At 29.9% G+C, this 18,284-nt stretch overlaps 1 protein-coding gene across 1 annotated transcript; it reads left to right on the top strand.

Annotated features, from left to right (window-relative positions):
* The first annotated feature begins 12,277 nt into the window (after positions 1-12,277).
* LOC135955654 (uncharacterized) lies at positions 12,278-14,309 on the top strand. The gene has a single exon (XM_065506013.1). The coding sequence runs from the start codon at positions 12,396-12,398 to the stop codon at positions 14,307-14,309; it is 1,914 nt and encodes a 637-aa protein (XP_065362085.1). The 5' UTR covers positions 12,278-12,395.
* The last annotated feature ends 3,975 nt before the right edge of the window (positions 14,310-18,284 follow it).

Here is an 18,284-nt window from a genome sequence, read left to right on the forward strand (position 1 = left end):
TGTGTCGTTCACCTTTGAAACCGTTGTTTTGTACGATTGAGTCAAACAGATAGTGGAAGTCTTACAACAACTATAAATTAAATACAAACACACGAAAATGTTGTTTTTGTAACAATTTTGTAGTTGGTCTCCAACTTTCACATTCTCAAATTACCGACACCGTTCAAAATATACACCTTAACCCTTTTGACGACGAAGAATTTTCCGCGAGAAATTTTTAAAATTTTATTGCGAATTCTTACTTGGAAAGGTCACATTACAAGACTAAAGTCAAATTTAAAATTTTTTACTTCTTCTACGAGAAAAATCACGGGACATATGTATGTGTCGCATTCGTCGTTAAAGGTAAATATTTGGGAACAAAGGTATTGAAAATTTAAAAGCATTTTGTCGTTACAAAAACTAAACATAACAATGCATGTACAAGCGTACTGTTTAATTTACAGTGTAAAACCAACAAAAATGAACAATGGCAAAAGGTGTTCAAAGAAAATTTAGTTAAATTTCAATGGAAAAATGCCAATCAAAATTAAGTTTCGCCAACTTATACCGATTCTGGTTACATATACTGGTAGGTTTAAATACAAAAGGTAAGCGCTAATGAGGAGATCCCATTTGTTTTAACAGTGTTTAATACAGTTAGTGAGTTCCACACACTAATGGAGTACATCATCTTTATTGTGAGCAGAAAGGTATAATATTATCTCTAGGTAAAGAAGAATTGAAAGCGTTTTTTGATTATAGCAATGAGTATTGACACGATGCCAGAAATAATCTACAATGGAAATATATTCAGTAACATTTATTTCCAAAGTTATTATTCGAGCCCGTTTTGAAAAAATTCTTTCCAGCTTAAATTTTGTTAACAATGCTGAACAACTAAGCCGTGTTGATCCATTGTACGATCGAGCCTTCAAAATACGAGCAGTAATAAATCATTTCAACTCAGCATTTGGAAAAACTTTGTGTTAATCTACACAGAGAAAACATATTCGCTGTTGTAGCAACCGAATTTGTAGCCAATCGAATTATTTAATTGCACACATAAAATTGTTCGGTTCTATCGACAGAAAATCAGTTGATAAAGAAGAATTTCGTTTGAAGCAATCAAACTTTTGTTTGTTCTTTGTATTAAAATTTAAAAAAAAATCTCATTTATTTTTACCTTTGAATATGAATGGGACGCATATGTCCCATCATATTTGCAACTTTCCCTGAAAAAGTATTGAACAGATTCGAAATCCGTTGGTCAATAAATTGACATAAGACATTGGTATATCTAATACTAAAAGCTCATCCAACGGTATCAATTGGAATCCGAGAAATTGCCAAAAAAATATACAAATTTCTGCATTTGTTTTTTGTCGAACAACATTGATTAGATCAAAATCCATAGGAAATGTGGCTGTAATGACGACTAAATCAAATGGAATATATGTGTCGCATTCGTCTCCAAGGGTTAACACTGTCGTCATAGATAATTATACATAGAGACGAGACACTCCGATTTGTCAAACAAAAATACAACAACTCATTTGTCTGATACAATAACAAAATACATTGACTAGCATGTATTTTGTTATTGCAGGAGTTAGGTTTTTGACAATTACGTCTCGTCTCTATGTTACCCTATGACTGTCGTCAGTTTCGATTAATGAATGCTAGGTTTTACCAGCTTCGAAAAGTAAAAGCACAAAAAGTAAAAACAAAACAATTAAGAAACTACATTGAGTAAATGAACAAAACCATTTTGAACCGACCATCATAAAATTAGATAAAATTTAAACACTTATGACCGATAAAGTCCAATTTCGGGAGGAAATTTATATGGGTCCTAGGTGAAATAATGGACTGACTTCAGCCAGACTGGGTTGAAATAAATGTGTGTACCAAATATCATCCAAAATGTGACCAAGACTTTATGCATTAGGTATTGTAGGCCCGAGAGCTTATATTTTTTGTTAAGTCTGTTAAAAGTAGAAATATTAAAGTGGAACCCTCAACTTCAGGTATTTGAGAACATAAATAAATATTTTTTGTTTAGATAAATGTTTCGCAAATATTTTTTATTTTTTTTTTTTAAAGTGCTCCATTATTGGGGTTTGTTCTATATATAGATTTAGTTTAAAAAAGTTCAGGGCGAGATCGGGTAAATTTCATTAAATGCTCTTAAAATATGACATTTCAGCATATATATCCCAAAAAAAAATATTGCGGCTTTATTGAGGTTTTTTACTTATTTAAGTTATAGTGGAATAACTCCTGGTGTTAAAAAAGTGGTGTTTTTATGTATTCATTACTAAAAAATTATAATATTCTCTTTTGTGACTTTTTTGAAAAAATTTGTACAACAAAAATTAGATTTCTAATTAAATTTCTACTAATACTAGATGTCCCACTGTGGGAAAATCAAGAATTTAGTGGCGCAAAATAAAAACAAAAACTTTGGCATATTTAATTTATTGTTATGTAGTTTCAATCTATAGTTGCTGTACTTAAAAATATTTAACATTTATTAATAACTTCAGTTTTTTTCAGAAATTTTTTTTATGAAGAATTGTTTTCAAAGTTGTTATTAAGCAGGATAGTACAAGGTTTTCTTTAAGTGGTATTTTTACTTTTTTTTATGTAGATGGAATATGAGGCTTGGTAAATCAGAAAAATAAAAATATATTTTCCGCTGTTTGTGATAACCAATAGCCATATTCTTATAGATTTTTTTTTTACTTTTTGAATTTTCGGAAGGTTGTCAGTCCTAATTTTTTTTAATGCAGTCCTAATATTTTTACCAATATCAAGGCTATATTATAGACTACATAAAATTTAGCTGCGAAAAGGTGCGAGGTGAATTTATATAATTTTTTTAAGAAATTATTATCGTTGGGACGATGTAAAATCTCGTACTAAATTGTTCCTTATTTTTTTAAGATTGTATATAAGAAGTACTATTGGTAATTACATTATATAAAAATGAAATTTACAAGTTGCTAAAAACAGATGCCCATATACCAAATTTGACATAAAATTATGAGTCCTTTTAAATATGGTGCTTTATTTAGATTAGATTAAAAATATAACATTTGCAAAGCGTTTTATGTCAATATTAATATATTTGTTTTAACGCTGTGTTATATCCACATTGTCCAGAACTTCTTCTGCAAGCTATAAAAAAGTAGAACCGTTATCGAAAGATGTTAGGCAACTTTTGCTGGATTCATTACTTCCTAGTGATTCATCAGACTCCAGTTTTTTGATAACAGCGGGACCAAATATTTCCCGATTTTCTAAAACAAGTTTAATTTTATATGAATATTTCGACCTATGCCGGCAATAGGGTAAATGTTAAATAGTTACTTGCTATAAATAAAATTACTTATAAAATTTAAATTTTTTGAAAGATATATTAAAATAATTTCTTAGAATTGAAAATAGTATAGAATTTCTTCATTCTACTCATTCTACTGAAGTAGCAGTACCCATTTCGCATTACTTTATTAGCTAACCCCTTTATTAGCTTGCCTGTAATATTTCCATATAAATGAAATTTTTTTGGCCAAGCGTTTAGAAGATACGAATTTAATTCCACTAAATTAGAGTTTTCTCCCACTGTGTGTCCCGGCAAACGTTGTTCTGCCATTGCTCACACAAAGTTTGAATAGTACTCCAGATATGCAATAATAAATTTTTATTTTGTATGGGATCTAAACCATCCAGGGACCCACACAAACACACACAACAAATTTCATCGAAATCGGCCCAGCCGTTAAGGAAGAGTTCAGTTACTAACACACGTACAGAAAAATTATATATATAAAGAAGATAAATACATATAATTGGGGTATTCACATGGTCTGCTATTAGTCATATTGTCATAATGTCCTACTATATTATAATGTTGTTGTTGTTGTGTTTTAAACAAAAAAGGATTAGTTTATGACAAAACAATAAACATAGTTCAAAAAGTGTTATTTGTTTAGAACTTTTTTGATTGAAACACAACAAAAATTTTTTGAAACTATCATAATATTTTAGGACATTATGACCAAATAGCAGACCGTGTGAATACCCCAAATATATTTATTATTTACATTTTTTAATAGCACGTTAATTATGCTTTAATTTTAAATTATATTCATAAATTTATCGCTTTCCAGTGCAAAGTTACAGCATAAATTGTGAAGTAAGGTCTTTTTTCCATAAAACAATACTACGCTTAAAGGGTTAAAAAAATTAAACTTTTTTTTTTAAATGCTGCGTTTTCATGTGCTTATAATAACTCATCAATTATAAAATATAATATTTTAAAACTACGGCTTCTATGAATTAATCGCCACTTTAGGTACCATTGAACCCACTGTGCGTCGTTGGAAAGATCTTTCATTAGATATCCATATTATGTAGTTGTGTTTTGTTGCTTATATCTCAGTTATTTGTGTGTCTTTTTTCTCGATATTAAATAGTAACCGAGCCGGGACTATATCGGATATATTGCTATCTGAATCATGTCTGTTATTTATTTGGGGCTACTGAAGGTTGTCTACGACATAAAAATGCGTATTTTTTTTCAAAATTTTTAGCTTTTATTTTGAAACATTTGTACAGTATAAATTTATTCAAAGTATTGGCTATTGCTAGCTATGACCTTTTTCCATCTTTCAGGCAACATATGGAATACGCGCCAAAATCTCATCTGCTCATCTTTTGAAGCTAAGAATGAATGAAGCCAATTAAGCATACTCTGTTCTGAAGTGAAGCTTATCCCAGTTAGAGCAGTCGAAGCAAATAGTAGTCGGACGCGGCAAGGTCTGGACTAGGCGAGTCAGTAAAACTTCACTATCACTCCTTCCTATTATAGTTTTTAACATGTACTGCAATATGTGGCCTAGAGTTGTTATGATGGAATTTTACGGTTTCATGTCTTGCCGGGTATTCTATGTTGATTTCAGCACAGGTTCCATGTGATGGTATGGCTAGTTTTTAGTAGCTCATAATAGATAGGACCTTTTTGGTACCACTAAATAAGGTGCACTACCTTAGCGGCATGGATATTAGACTTTGGTGTAGATTCGGCTGGTCGGCTTCATGGAGTAATGCCTACAATAAAACAAGCCAACTGAATTAAGTTTCAATGATTCAGCAAAATTATAGTTTTCCTCATATATTTACCAACACTTTATAAATGTAGAAGAGAATTAACTAACATTTGAATGTCCGTTTTATAACCATTTATATGAACAAGGCGTATGATTAATTAAATTATATAAAAATCATCATACGCACTAATATTATGTTTGTTTTTATAAAATGTACAAAATAATTAATAAAAAAATTATTTATATAAATATGTATGTAAACTTAATTACAACAATAAAAATTAATTATAAACAGTGACATTTTAAGTTTTTTTTTTGCCTAGAACTCATCATAGATTAATTAAAATATAATTCAGCCATAAATTAATTAAAACAATTTTATATTTTTTTTATGCTTGAAATTATTTATCAAAAATAAATTCAGAAAGTTTAAGTATAAAGTGTAATTAACAAAATAAATCAAATTAAAGCATACAATTTTAAATATCTGTCAATATGCTTAAAATTTTTAGTTAAAAAAAATAATTCTAGTCCGTTTTGAAAATATTCGATTATACTTTAAATACTGTTATAAAATATTTTCATTCATTTCACTAATGACAACAACTTGACAACATGCTAAATTCACATAAGGAACTTGGTGTCACTCAAGCCACGACAGCTGTCGGAAGAGCTTTGAGAAATTAAATATTTTCGTGTACATTAATATAACAGAACACAAAAAAGAGAAAAATATACAAAATACATTTGCTTAATTTAAAAGCTGTTTTTTAAATTGTAGCTTCATTCTTTTAAATATTTTAAGAAGTATACAATTGTTTTTAAATATTACTGTTTGCCTATCAAGTAGCAAAAGTGTCAAATACCTAAATGTCATGTCATATCGACATATTTAATTATTTCTTCTTCAATGTATTTTTAATTTGATGCTGTTATTAGAAATTATTGATATGCAACAAAATATTAAGAAAACAACGAATTCTTATGATGATTTTTTATTTTTAATCATTTTAAGACTGATTGATTCTATTTGAATGTCGCATATTTTATTTAGTCTTTTAGATTTGACATCGTTTTTAACATAAGAATGTGTAATTTTTTTATTTTATTTTTTTCTATTTATTGTTTACGTTATGAACATTAATATATAATGAACAAATTTTAAATTTTGAAATGAAATTTTTTAGTTTTACCTCTTTAATCGAATTCATATGTAGTGATTCTATTGTATTGTCCGTCACTATAGATAATTATAATTGACCAGCCTATGAAATGAGTGTTTGAAAAGTATTATATGTCATTTAGATGCCTACTTATGGGTTAGCAAAGTTGAAATTTGTGGAAAAATGGGATGTAAAATAAAATATTTTTTAAAATTTTTGATTTTTTATCTTAATTTTTAAAGGCTTTTATGATTTAAAATTATTCCAGAAAAGATACATTTTTTTTTAATTTTTTTTTAAATTATTGCTTACAATCCGCAAAAGAAGATACATCTAATGGGTTTTCACGGTTATATATTATAAATTTCTCAAAAATACATGTAAAACCTTTTTGTCTTTTTCAAAATTTTACATCTATCTAAATATGGGGCAAGGACGTGAAGCTGGACATTTTTGCATTAGGTGAAGGAATAATCAAAGAACTTATTTTGAAAATATGGCAAATATAGAAAATTATTTTTTTTTTTTATTTTCTAACAAAGTTGAGAAATATTGAAAAAAATTGATAGTTGTTTGATTCAGTGGCATGATGCCAAATCGAGCCAGAAATATGAAGGCACTCTGTGCTGTTTTAAGAAAGGTAAAAGCCGTTTTTGTAGACACTCTGCAATATACATATATTTCTGAATTTAACGTACCTGATATTACCTATTATTGGCCTCTTTCGCTACACAAGAAACTTCTTGGGAAATTTGTTTTGTTTTTATACCCTCCACCACCATAAGTGGTGAATGAGGGTATATATAAGTTTGTCATTCCGTGTGTAACATTGAGAAATATTCATCTGAGACCCAACAAAGTATATATATTATTGATCCTTATGAAATTCTAAGTCGATTGAGCCATGTCCGTCTGTCTGTCCGTCTGTGTAAAACACGCTCACGTCCAAAATACGCAAACAAACTTAGTAGAGTTGCAAAAAAAATGTTTATTATTGTCCTAAGCAGTTTGGTATTGAAAATCAGCAAAATCGGTATAGTGGAACCAAAGTTATGAATTAAAATGTGGGACAACCTCAAAAAAAATTGATAATTTTCACATAATTTTGGGCATTTTTTGTAAATATATTGCAGCTAATATCATAAAATTTTGCACTCGTTACTTTTCTGATAAAAGGAGTAACTCTGGTGAAAATTATAAGAATCGGTCCATAATTTCTCCTAGCCCCCATACAAATTTCTTCCCGAAATATGGTTCTATTGTCTATAAATGCCTACAGAATAGGAATATCCATATAAAATTCAGCAAGAATAAGTTTCGTGGTAAAAAAAAACATTACAAAATTTTTCGTGGATCGGCCCATATTTGACCATAGCCCCCATATAAAGTACACTTCCGAAAATCTCTTGAATAAGCATAAATGTCTTATAAATATCGCTATCAAGTTGAAATTCGACACAAATAATCTTCATATATACCAAAATCGCTGCACCTAATTCTATGAAGATCGGCCGATAATTGGTTATAGCTCCCATAGAAGGTCCACTTCCGAAAAACACAATAACCTACATAAATATCTGAAAAATATCAATATCAAAACAAAATTTCACACAGATCCATAATTTATATTTAAAAATCATACTACAAGATTTTGTGAATATCGGTCCATATTTGACCATAGCCCCCATATAAGGTCCACTTCAAAAAATCAATCAAGTACTCATAAAGCTCTTATAAATACCTTTACCATGCTAAAATTCGACAAAAATAATACTAATATATATAGATATCACTGTACCAAATTTTATGCAGATTGGCCGATAATTGGTCATAGCTCCCCTATAAGGCCCATTTCCGAAAAAAGATATTAAACTTAAAAAATATTAAAAACTATCGATATCAAAATGAAATTACACACAGATCAGTAATTTGTATCCAGTAATCATACTTCTGGATTTTGTGAATATCGGTCCATATTTAACCATAGCTCCCATATAAGGTCCACTCCCGAATATCACTAATATCCTCATAAATTTCTTACAAATATAGTTATCAGGTTGAAATTCAAAACAAATTTATTCAATATATACAAAAATCGATGTACCAAATTTTATGATGATAGGCCCATAATTGGTCATAACCTCCATATAAGATCCACTTCAGGAAAACACATTAACCTGCACAAATATCCATAAAAATCTATACTGAACCAAAATTTTACACCGATCAGTAATTTGTACCCAAGAATCGTACTACAAGATTTTTTAAATATTTTTCCATAATTCGGCATAGCTCCCATATAAAGTCCACACTTGTTAACAGCGTTGTTTATATGAAATTCTACAAAAATAGCCCTCAAATACTTAGGACCATAATATGTCATAGCATCCATATATTAAACCAAAATAGTACACAGATCAGTAATTTGTATTCAAAAATCATAATACTGAATTTTGTGAATATTGGTCCATAATTGGCCACAGCTCTCATATAAATACATAAAAATCACGTTAAAATATTTTATGACAATGGAACGATAATAGGTCATAGCTCCCACATAAGTCCCACAACCAAATATTTTTAAATTTGTCTAAATATATTTGTATACCCTTTTTTATACTCTGTTTCTTCTCTTGATGTTAAAAGGGAAAAATGTTGATCCAAACGTATTAACTAATTATTAAGTATATAAATTGTTAAAATTCATACGTTCAAACTGAATTAGAAACAATTGTTTGTACATTTGAAATAAAATATCTTCTGCGTAAACTAGTCTCTCTGACAATTGTTATATTATTTCAGTTGTTATACCATCATATTTAGGTGGAGGGTATTTAAGATTCGGCACGGCCGAATATAGTACTCTTACTTGTTTTGTTCGGTATTGTTCTAGAACATTATCTCATCCATCACCCACATAAAAATTTTGACCCGGATATTGTGAAATGTCTGCCAGTTTCTTCATCCATTACAAAACAGAAGTATTTTGTCGTTCGTTCTTTTGCTTCTAAGTTCTTTACCGCTTTGCGATTTGGAACTTTCTGAGCTTTATAAGACTTCAACCTAGAATTATGTTTGGTTCTGGGCACAAAAGAATCAGAGCATTTAACTTTACGAGCTGCTCTTCGGATAGAAGTGTTCGGTGCTCTTCGAAAGAGTTTTCCACTTCTTTTGCCTAACCAATATCTGGACCAAGGATAAGTTTTCGATCGAATAGTGTTTATAAGATTTTTCTGACTCACTCTTTAGTGTTTATACCAATGTACATAGTTTCTACAATTCTCAACATATTTAGGTGTAGGATAATTAACCTTTAACCTTTTATAACTCAAGAATTGAACATTTGAAAGAAATGTGACTCACACATGTCTTTATTTTCAAGATAAAATTAAATTTAGTATTCTACATTGTATATTTTCAATGTTATATTCAGTTATATATGTAAATTGTATACTTTTGTGAATTGTTTTTAAATTTTGATATCGTTAAAGGTATTAGATTTTCAAAAAATACGAATGATTTTTTTGATTTACGGTCGGTATTCAAAATATGTTTAATACAATTCAAAAACTTTTTATTTTCATATGTACCGGGTACGTATTTTTAAATACAAATTAGGCAAACAAAAATGTCAAGTAAATATAAAATAAAAATAAAGTTTTCACAAAAATATCAATCAACAAAGAAATAAAATATTTGTAATACTATTGTGTAAACAATAAATGTTTTTTTGAAAGGATTTTTTGAAATACCGAATGATTTCAATAATATTTGAAATTTGATAAGTGTTATGCTGGGTATACACGATACTATTTTTCGTACTAATCGTAGTATGAATTGAAGTACGATTTTGTGATAGACGTTACTACAAATCGTACTATTTCCTTTGAAAAAAATGACAAGTAATAAAAATATCACAAAAATCAAAAATTTTTGATTTTCATACTTCGTTGGTACGACAACATGATACACGTTACTAATTTCATACTTATACGATTTATCGTACGACTTATCGTAACGTGTATACCTAGCATTAGTATTGCCGTCTATAAATACTAGGGTATTCATTTGACTAATGATCGTTAGATTAATCGAATAATTTCTTACGAATAATTATTCGAATAATTTAAAATTGTTCATTTTCGAATAACGAATAATTCGAACAATTTTATGTAGAATAATCGAATAAAACGAATAAATTTAAATTTATTAAATTGCTTAAAATTTTTCATAATTTCAAATTTAAATAAGTAATAATGACTCACAAAAATGTTATTGTTTCTGAATGTTATAACTAAAGACAAAGGGACTTTCGATCACTGTAGATGAGTGTTCCGAAAGCTCCTTCTATAAATATTATTGTAAGAAGTTACAATTCTAAAACCAAATCTTTCAAAATTTTTAACTTAGGATTTGAACAAATGAAAATAAAAGGTACGGAATAAAATATTTGTTATTTAGCTGGCGAAATATTAGAAGAATCGCAATTAATAATCAAAATATTAACTTAGATTAAAGTGGAGTTGAATGTGATGGAGAATGTGATTTTGAAACGTTCGTCGAAAGTGATATTGAGGATGACATTTATAATGGTTATATTGAAATAGATGAAGGCCATGATCTTAAAATATATGTATATAAGTGATGTTATTAACCGCGTACGTAAGTGTTGTGGTTAATGATAAACACAAATATTGCAAACTAACGTTTTGTTGCAAGAAATGCATGCAGTTCGTCTTATACATGATTTTGAACATCGTTGAACATCTTTGTCTAACATGGTAATAAAAATGCGTTAATCATGCATTGCCTGACTTCGAATTAGTCACGTTCACTGACAGTGATATCAAACTTTGTACAGATTCCCTTTATTGTGTAATTCCCCAAGACCACTTTATTATGCAAAGATTCGGCAACATTGATAGAGCTTGATGCATAATAAAATTTGTTATAAATAATTTGGAAATAGTGACTAATTAATTTACTAAAGAATTAGTTACTCAATTTAAAACCCGAATTAATGAACGACATAAAAAGTTCTTAATACGTTTATATTGTATTTAAATTCAGGATCATGTCCAACTAGCTCAAATTTGTTAAAGAATAGCTGCAAAACGGAAACTAAAGGGTTTGCTAGTCAATTGTTTTGTAGATTGTTAGGGCGTTAATCTGATCAGAATATTTCTGATGAAAATTTAATGATGGACTTTGTTTTCGAATGTTTTTTAACATTATCAATACTTTAATTGTTAACTTTATCGTTATTTTTTTTGTTTTTCTTTAACAATAAAATATTAAAAAACCGACATCAAAACTTCGTTCTTAACTTTTTTAAAAAAAATTTAAATTATTGGAATAATTCAATTAATTTTAAACGTGTGATCGAATTATTCGATCCAGTTAAAATCTCTTATTCCAATTATTCGTTTTATTCGAACAAGAGAAAAAAAAGAATAATTCGAATACCGTAATAAATACCTTAAAGTCGAATATGAAAAATCCGAGCGCTGCCCGCTTTTTATTTTATTATGCTGACAATTATTGACTTTATTTTAGATAAAATTTTGTTTGTGATATGAAAAGTTTTCGCTTATATTTTGGAAATTTTTTTGAACATATAAGATGATTTTTGCACTGAAAAAACAACAGAAAGAATTTCTGGTAGATTTGCAATTTTTAAAACTCGTTTTAGTCGTCGATTTTTTAATATATTTGAACCATTTTGATTATATATCCCCCTGGTTATACCTGAATAATTTTTATCATGATAAACTTCAAAATGGTTGTATAGATTAAAAATTATCAGCTGTAGTCTCCATTTATTAGTATTATTGCTTCTTTATGATAAAATTGTTAATGCTTTTTTAGAATATTTGTCAAGTATAGACAGGGGGTATCAGTTGATGTAATTGACTTTCCCCCTTATTAATTCTATATTCTAATAAACAAAATTATGTTCCTAAATGTTTTCCAGAAATTTCAACAAAACTTCGTTAATACAAAATCAATTTAAAACTTCGTGATGGCTTCTTGATTAATATTCAATAAACAATCAAAAAAAAAAAGAAAAACTAAAAGAAAATTTTTAAATTTTATTAATAAAAAAAGGAAAACATAAGGCAAATACCAAGTTTCTTTAATGACATCCGGTGAATGGGATTTACGTGCCCTTAAAGCACTCGAAGAAGAAGAACAAAAAGAATTTTTGGCCTTATCACAGAAATCCCTCTTCGAGCCACCCTCACCGCCACCACAAGCCAAACAGATAAATGCACAACATTTAATACACTCCGCCTTAACGGAACGTGAAAGATGCCAACAACCTGCATCCGTGGCAGCCACAGTGGCGGCAGCAACATGTAATTCAACAAATTATATGCAATTGCAGGCACAGCAATTACTCAAATTACCCACTATCAATGAACATCACAATCATTCATACTTGCAAAAGCACAAAACGAAATCGAGCGACAGTAGTGGGGGAAGACTTAAATTTACCAAAGTTTTATCATTATCAGCTCACTCCCTGACAAATCGTTTTGGTAGCGGTGTTAGTGGAGGTGGCGGGGGTTTGAAAAAGGCCAAAAGAGCCAGTGGCTCAAATTCACCCAGTCATTATGGATCGCCCTCACCTCTTTACACACCGCCACCCACAAGACGTTGCAACACTTTGCATCACTCACAGCCACAAGCAAGAAAAGCCTTTAAGACTCTACAGCAATTGGAAAAACAAAAGCAGGAACGCAAACAGGAGGCTCTTAACAAGAATCGTACCTTGCAGCGCATAGCAGGCACCAACAAAACCTATTGGAAATATGGCATACACTCAACGGCCAACTCCATAACACAACAACATCAACAGAAGTTGCAGCAAAGAAAAAGTATAACCTCAGAGTTGGAATCCAACACCTCAGACGAATTGGGTTCCGAGGAAACACAACCAATTGATAATGTCCAGCAATTGCAAGAGGAACGTGAACGTTTAATAGATTCACAAAATAATAAGGAGGTAAAACCTTCACTGGCTGTACAATATAATGACGAAGATGATGACGATGCGAATACTGAAGAAATAGGTTCATGTTCAGTGCCATTGGCCACCGACTCTATGGAAATGATGAGTTTAATGTTAACGGCTGCCTCAACAGCTGTTAAGACACAACCAACTTTAACATCATTAACGACAGGCGGCAATCCACCACCCCCCGATATAGCAGCAACTAGTGTCGGTGTTGTTGATAACACTATTGGCATTGCTGATTTTCCCAAATACTTTACTCTAAATCATCACAATCTAAGTGGTACAAGTGGTGCTGCCATGGACAACGAAAACGAAGAAACTGTTGCTTATGAAGCTTTTCATAACATGCTCTCACGGCGCAAAAGCTTTGCGGGCGAAAAACTACTGAGAGCCCAAACCTTGCAACGAAATTCAAGTTTACAACATGATGTCGTAACACAGCCACAACAGAAATCACAATCACGTAATGTTAACAACAGAGTGCTGTTAAAGTCCTCATCTGTTGAGGCACCTTTGTCATCGTATCTGGATTTTAACATAAATTCCACAACCATTATAACAAATCCCCTAATAACAAACATAAAATCTGCCAACAAACAGACGCCGACGACGGCAATGAAATCTGTTAAAACCTCTTGCTTGTCGAGCAAAAAACTTTTAACTCCTGCTGCCCTCTTGACAATACCATACAATAATGGAACATCCGGCGAATTGAATCAACAGCAACAGAATAATCAAGATTGTAACCAAATGTGTGCCAGTGAACTTCATCATCATCTGCATCATCATCAACAGAAACAGCAACAGCATCATTTGCATGTACAGAATCCAGCATATCATTCGCAGCATTTGCAGGCTCAACATCTTCATCATTTGCTGGATGGCAATGAGTTGAATACATCATCATCGTTGATTATTGACGATGAACTTGAGGAACATATCAAGCAATGTTCATGCTCCTGTAATCATATGGGTTATGGCAATTCAATGGATTACCAGGTAAGATTATTACCTTTTATGGTTTCTTTATAGGACTACCTTTTTGCCACCTTCTAACTTTTTAAATTATGATTAGGTTTTGATTTGATATACTTACATATGTGTAGTAAATTTCCTTTAATTGGCTCAGAAACATATCTTGAAAAACCAGTATGTGTGAAGATAATTTCAAGTTTTAATATTAATGTGAATGTTATATGTACCCCTGATAATAATCCTTTTGCTGAGATGAAACCTTTAAAAGTCCTTGAATGTTTGTTAGCCATTATTGCAATTTATCTTTATAAGATATGAAAAGGTGGAATATTTTATATTTATTATTTTGAAAAATTAAATATTTATTATGCTTAACTGGAGAAGGTGATATTTTGGGTGCTATAATGGATTTTCTTTTTCAACTTATGTTTCAGATATACTTTTAACTAGATATGAGAATGAAATGAGATTTTTAATAAATTGAATCGAACAACCTTATTTCAACACATTTTTCTTTCGGAATCAATATATCGTTACCTTAATTTAGAAATGCAGTAACTCTTGTTTTTTTTTAAGTCGAAATTTTTTGGCTATATATGATATATATCGAAATACACGAAAATCTGGGCTTACGATAAAAGTGAGGACCTTTCTATATTAAACAAGTAAGAATACTATATTCAGCCGTGCCGAATCTTAAATACCCTCCACCTAAAATGATGGTATAAAAACTGAAATAATATAACAATTGTTAGAAAGACTAGTTTACGAAGAAGATATTTTATTTAAAATGTACAAAAACTTGTATCTAATTCAGCAATTTATAACTGAAATTCCTATTAGAACTTATGAAATTTAACAATTTATATACTTAATAATTAGTTAATACGTTTGGATCAACATTTTTCCCTTTTAACCTCGAGTGAAGAATCAGAGTATAAATAAAAAGGGTATACTAATATATTTAGACAAATTTCAAAATATTTGGTTATGGGACTTATGTGGGAGCTATGACCTATTATGACTCGATTGTCGTAAAATATTTTAACGTGATTTTTATGTATTTATATGAGAGCTGTGACCAATTATGGATTTATGATTTTTGAATACAAATTACTGATCTGCTATATGACCTATTATGGTCCTAAGTATTTGAGGGCTAATTTAGTAGAATTTCATATAAACAACGTTGTTAACAAATGTGGACTTTATATGGGAGCTATGCCGAATTATGGACCAATATTTAAAAAATCTTGTAGTACGATTCTTGGATACAAATTACTGATCGGTGTAAAATTTTGGTTTAGTATAGATATTTTTGGATATTTGTGCAGGTTAATGTGTTTTCCTGAAGTGGTTCTTATATGGAGGCTATGACCAATTATGGGCCTATCATCATAATCGATTTGGTACATCGAGTTTTGTATATATTGAATAAATTTGTTTCGAATTTCAACCTGATAATTATATTTGTAAAAAATTTATGACGATTTTAGTGATTTTCGGGAGTGGACCTTATATGGGAGCTATGGTCAAATATGGACCGATATTCACAAAATCCTGTAGTATGATTTCTAAATATAAATTAGAGATTTGTATAAAATTTTGTTTTTATATTGATATTTTTCAGATATTTATATAAGTTAATGTTTTTTTCGGAAGTGGTCTTTGGGGAGCTATAACCAATTATTGGCCGATCTTCATAAAATTAGGTACAGCGATTTTGGTATACATGGGGACTATTTGTGATGAATTTAAACTTATTAGTGATATTTATAAGACATTTATGACTATTTAAGTGATTTTCGGAATTGAACTTTATATGGGGGCTATGGTCAAATATGGGCCGATCCACAAACAATTTGGTGTTGTGATTTCTTTAGGCACGAAAATTATTTTTCCTGAAATTTGTGTAAATACTGCAATTTGGTAGGCATTTACAGACCATATAACCATATTTCGGGTAGAAATTTGTATGGGGGCTAGGAGAAATCATGGACCGATTCCTATAATTTTTACCAGAGTTAGTCCTTTTAATATAAAAATAATTTGTGCAAAATTTGATGGTATTATCTGCAATATATTTGCACATATAACAAAAATAATTTCAAAATTATGTTTTTTTAGTTTGTCTCACATTTTGGTTCATAACTCTGGTTCCACTAAACCGATTTCGCTGATTTTCAATACCCAACTGCTTAGGAGAACAATACAATAAACATTTTTCTTGCAAGTTTACCAATTTTGTTTGTTTATTTTGGACGTGAGCGTGTTTTACACAGACAGACAGACAGACGGACAGACAGACGGACATAGCTCAATCGACTTAGAATTTCATAAGGATCAATAATATATATACCTTGTTGGGTCTCAGATGAATATTTCTCAATGTTACACACGGAATGACAAACTTATATATACCCTCATTCACCACTTATGGTGGTGGAGGGTATAAAAATAAGCTATGAAGAAAGAGAAATGAACAAAATTTAGCGCCCATACAACTGTCATATCGGAAAAGATTTAATATCTCATAAATATCTTCCATATATAGATATACACACAAAATGCATCACAGACTCATGCTACCAAAAAAAGCTCTTGTGAAGCTAAATCATTTCTCTTAATTTTGTGGTGATCAATCCATAATTTACCGTACCTTCCATATAAGATCCCTTCTCGAAAATCCATTTTAAGGGCACAGATCCTTTAATATATTTGTATTGGAAAGTAATTTTTAAAAAAATTAAACTTCAAAGCTGTTAACTGCGGTATTAATATGAAGTAAGAATTTAGGCCTCATCTAATTATGCTTTGTTACCCGGGCGCAAAGTATAAGTAGATCGGCACTTCGGTTCTAGCTCCCCTTGTTAGTGTTTTTCTTAGATGTCTTATATTGGAATTTACATGAACTGTTTGGGAATTATTGACAACAAATTAGAATTCACATAAACTGTTTAGGAATTATTGATAACAATATCGAGCCCTTAGCGACAAAACACAAATTTTACAGGAGAAGGTTTAAAATGTCGCTTACGATAATTTGGCGCTAAGGGCTCGATATATCCATATCTACTTGTATGTGAGTTTTTGTCTTCGTAGGATACCGTTAACCTATTCGCAGGTATAACCGAAAAAAAAATATTTTTTCAACGGCAGTTTCAAAATTCCAATTTTAAATTTTTAAAAATGTTAAACAAATTTCAGAATTTTTTAATCATCATATTGGGATTTATTGAGAACATAATAGGGAATAAAAATGTGAAAAAAGTATGACAATAGTTAGTTTTTCCGTACCTGCGATTTAAATTTTGCGAGAAGAACAATTTTTTGGCCATATTTTGGCGAATGAGCCGAATTTCATTAATTTTATAATTTTTAAGTAAAACCTATTCAGAATATTATATTTACGTTAAGGTAAATTTTTTCAATATTTGGAATTTCTCATGGAAAGATAGCTAAATGTTATATATTTTTGGGCCGATTTCGATTTTTTGAAAAATATAATATAAACTCTAGATTTATAATAACATCACAACATTGGAAATTAACCCTTACTAGCACTTGGGGTTAAAAAGACATTCAACTTTTAAAGTCTCGAAAAACACATTTAATATGAATGGTGCTAATTTTAATGTTTTTCAGAGATAAATAAACTGAATTATTCAAGTTATTTTTTAATTTAATTAATCAAAAGTACACTAAAGGGTTAAAATCAATTTTATTATTCAAAAATCCTCAATAAAATATTAATTACGTTATTAAAGCAAAAATCAGATATAAATACAATATTTTTCCGTTTAGAAGTTTTGGGTCATTTTAACCCCAAGTGCTATTATGGTTATGGGCTGGTTTTGTAAATACTAGGCTTTGTGTTATATTTTTCTTAAGTTTCATCAAAATCGGACCAAGAATATATAACATATCACTACCTTTCCATGAGAAATTCCAAATGTAGTAAATTCCAATTTTAGTAAAACTTTCAGACTATATTTAAAATTGCATGTACTATAATATTATGAATAGGTTTTA

Source organism: Calliphora vicina, chromosome 3 (genome assembly GCF_958450345.1).
Source record: "Calliphora vicina chromosome 3, idCalVici1.1, whole genome shotgun sequence".
Lineage (NCBI taxonomy): Eukaryota > Metazoa > Arthropoda > Insecta > Diptera > Calliphoridae > Calliphora > Calliphora vicina.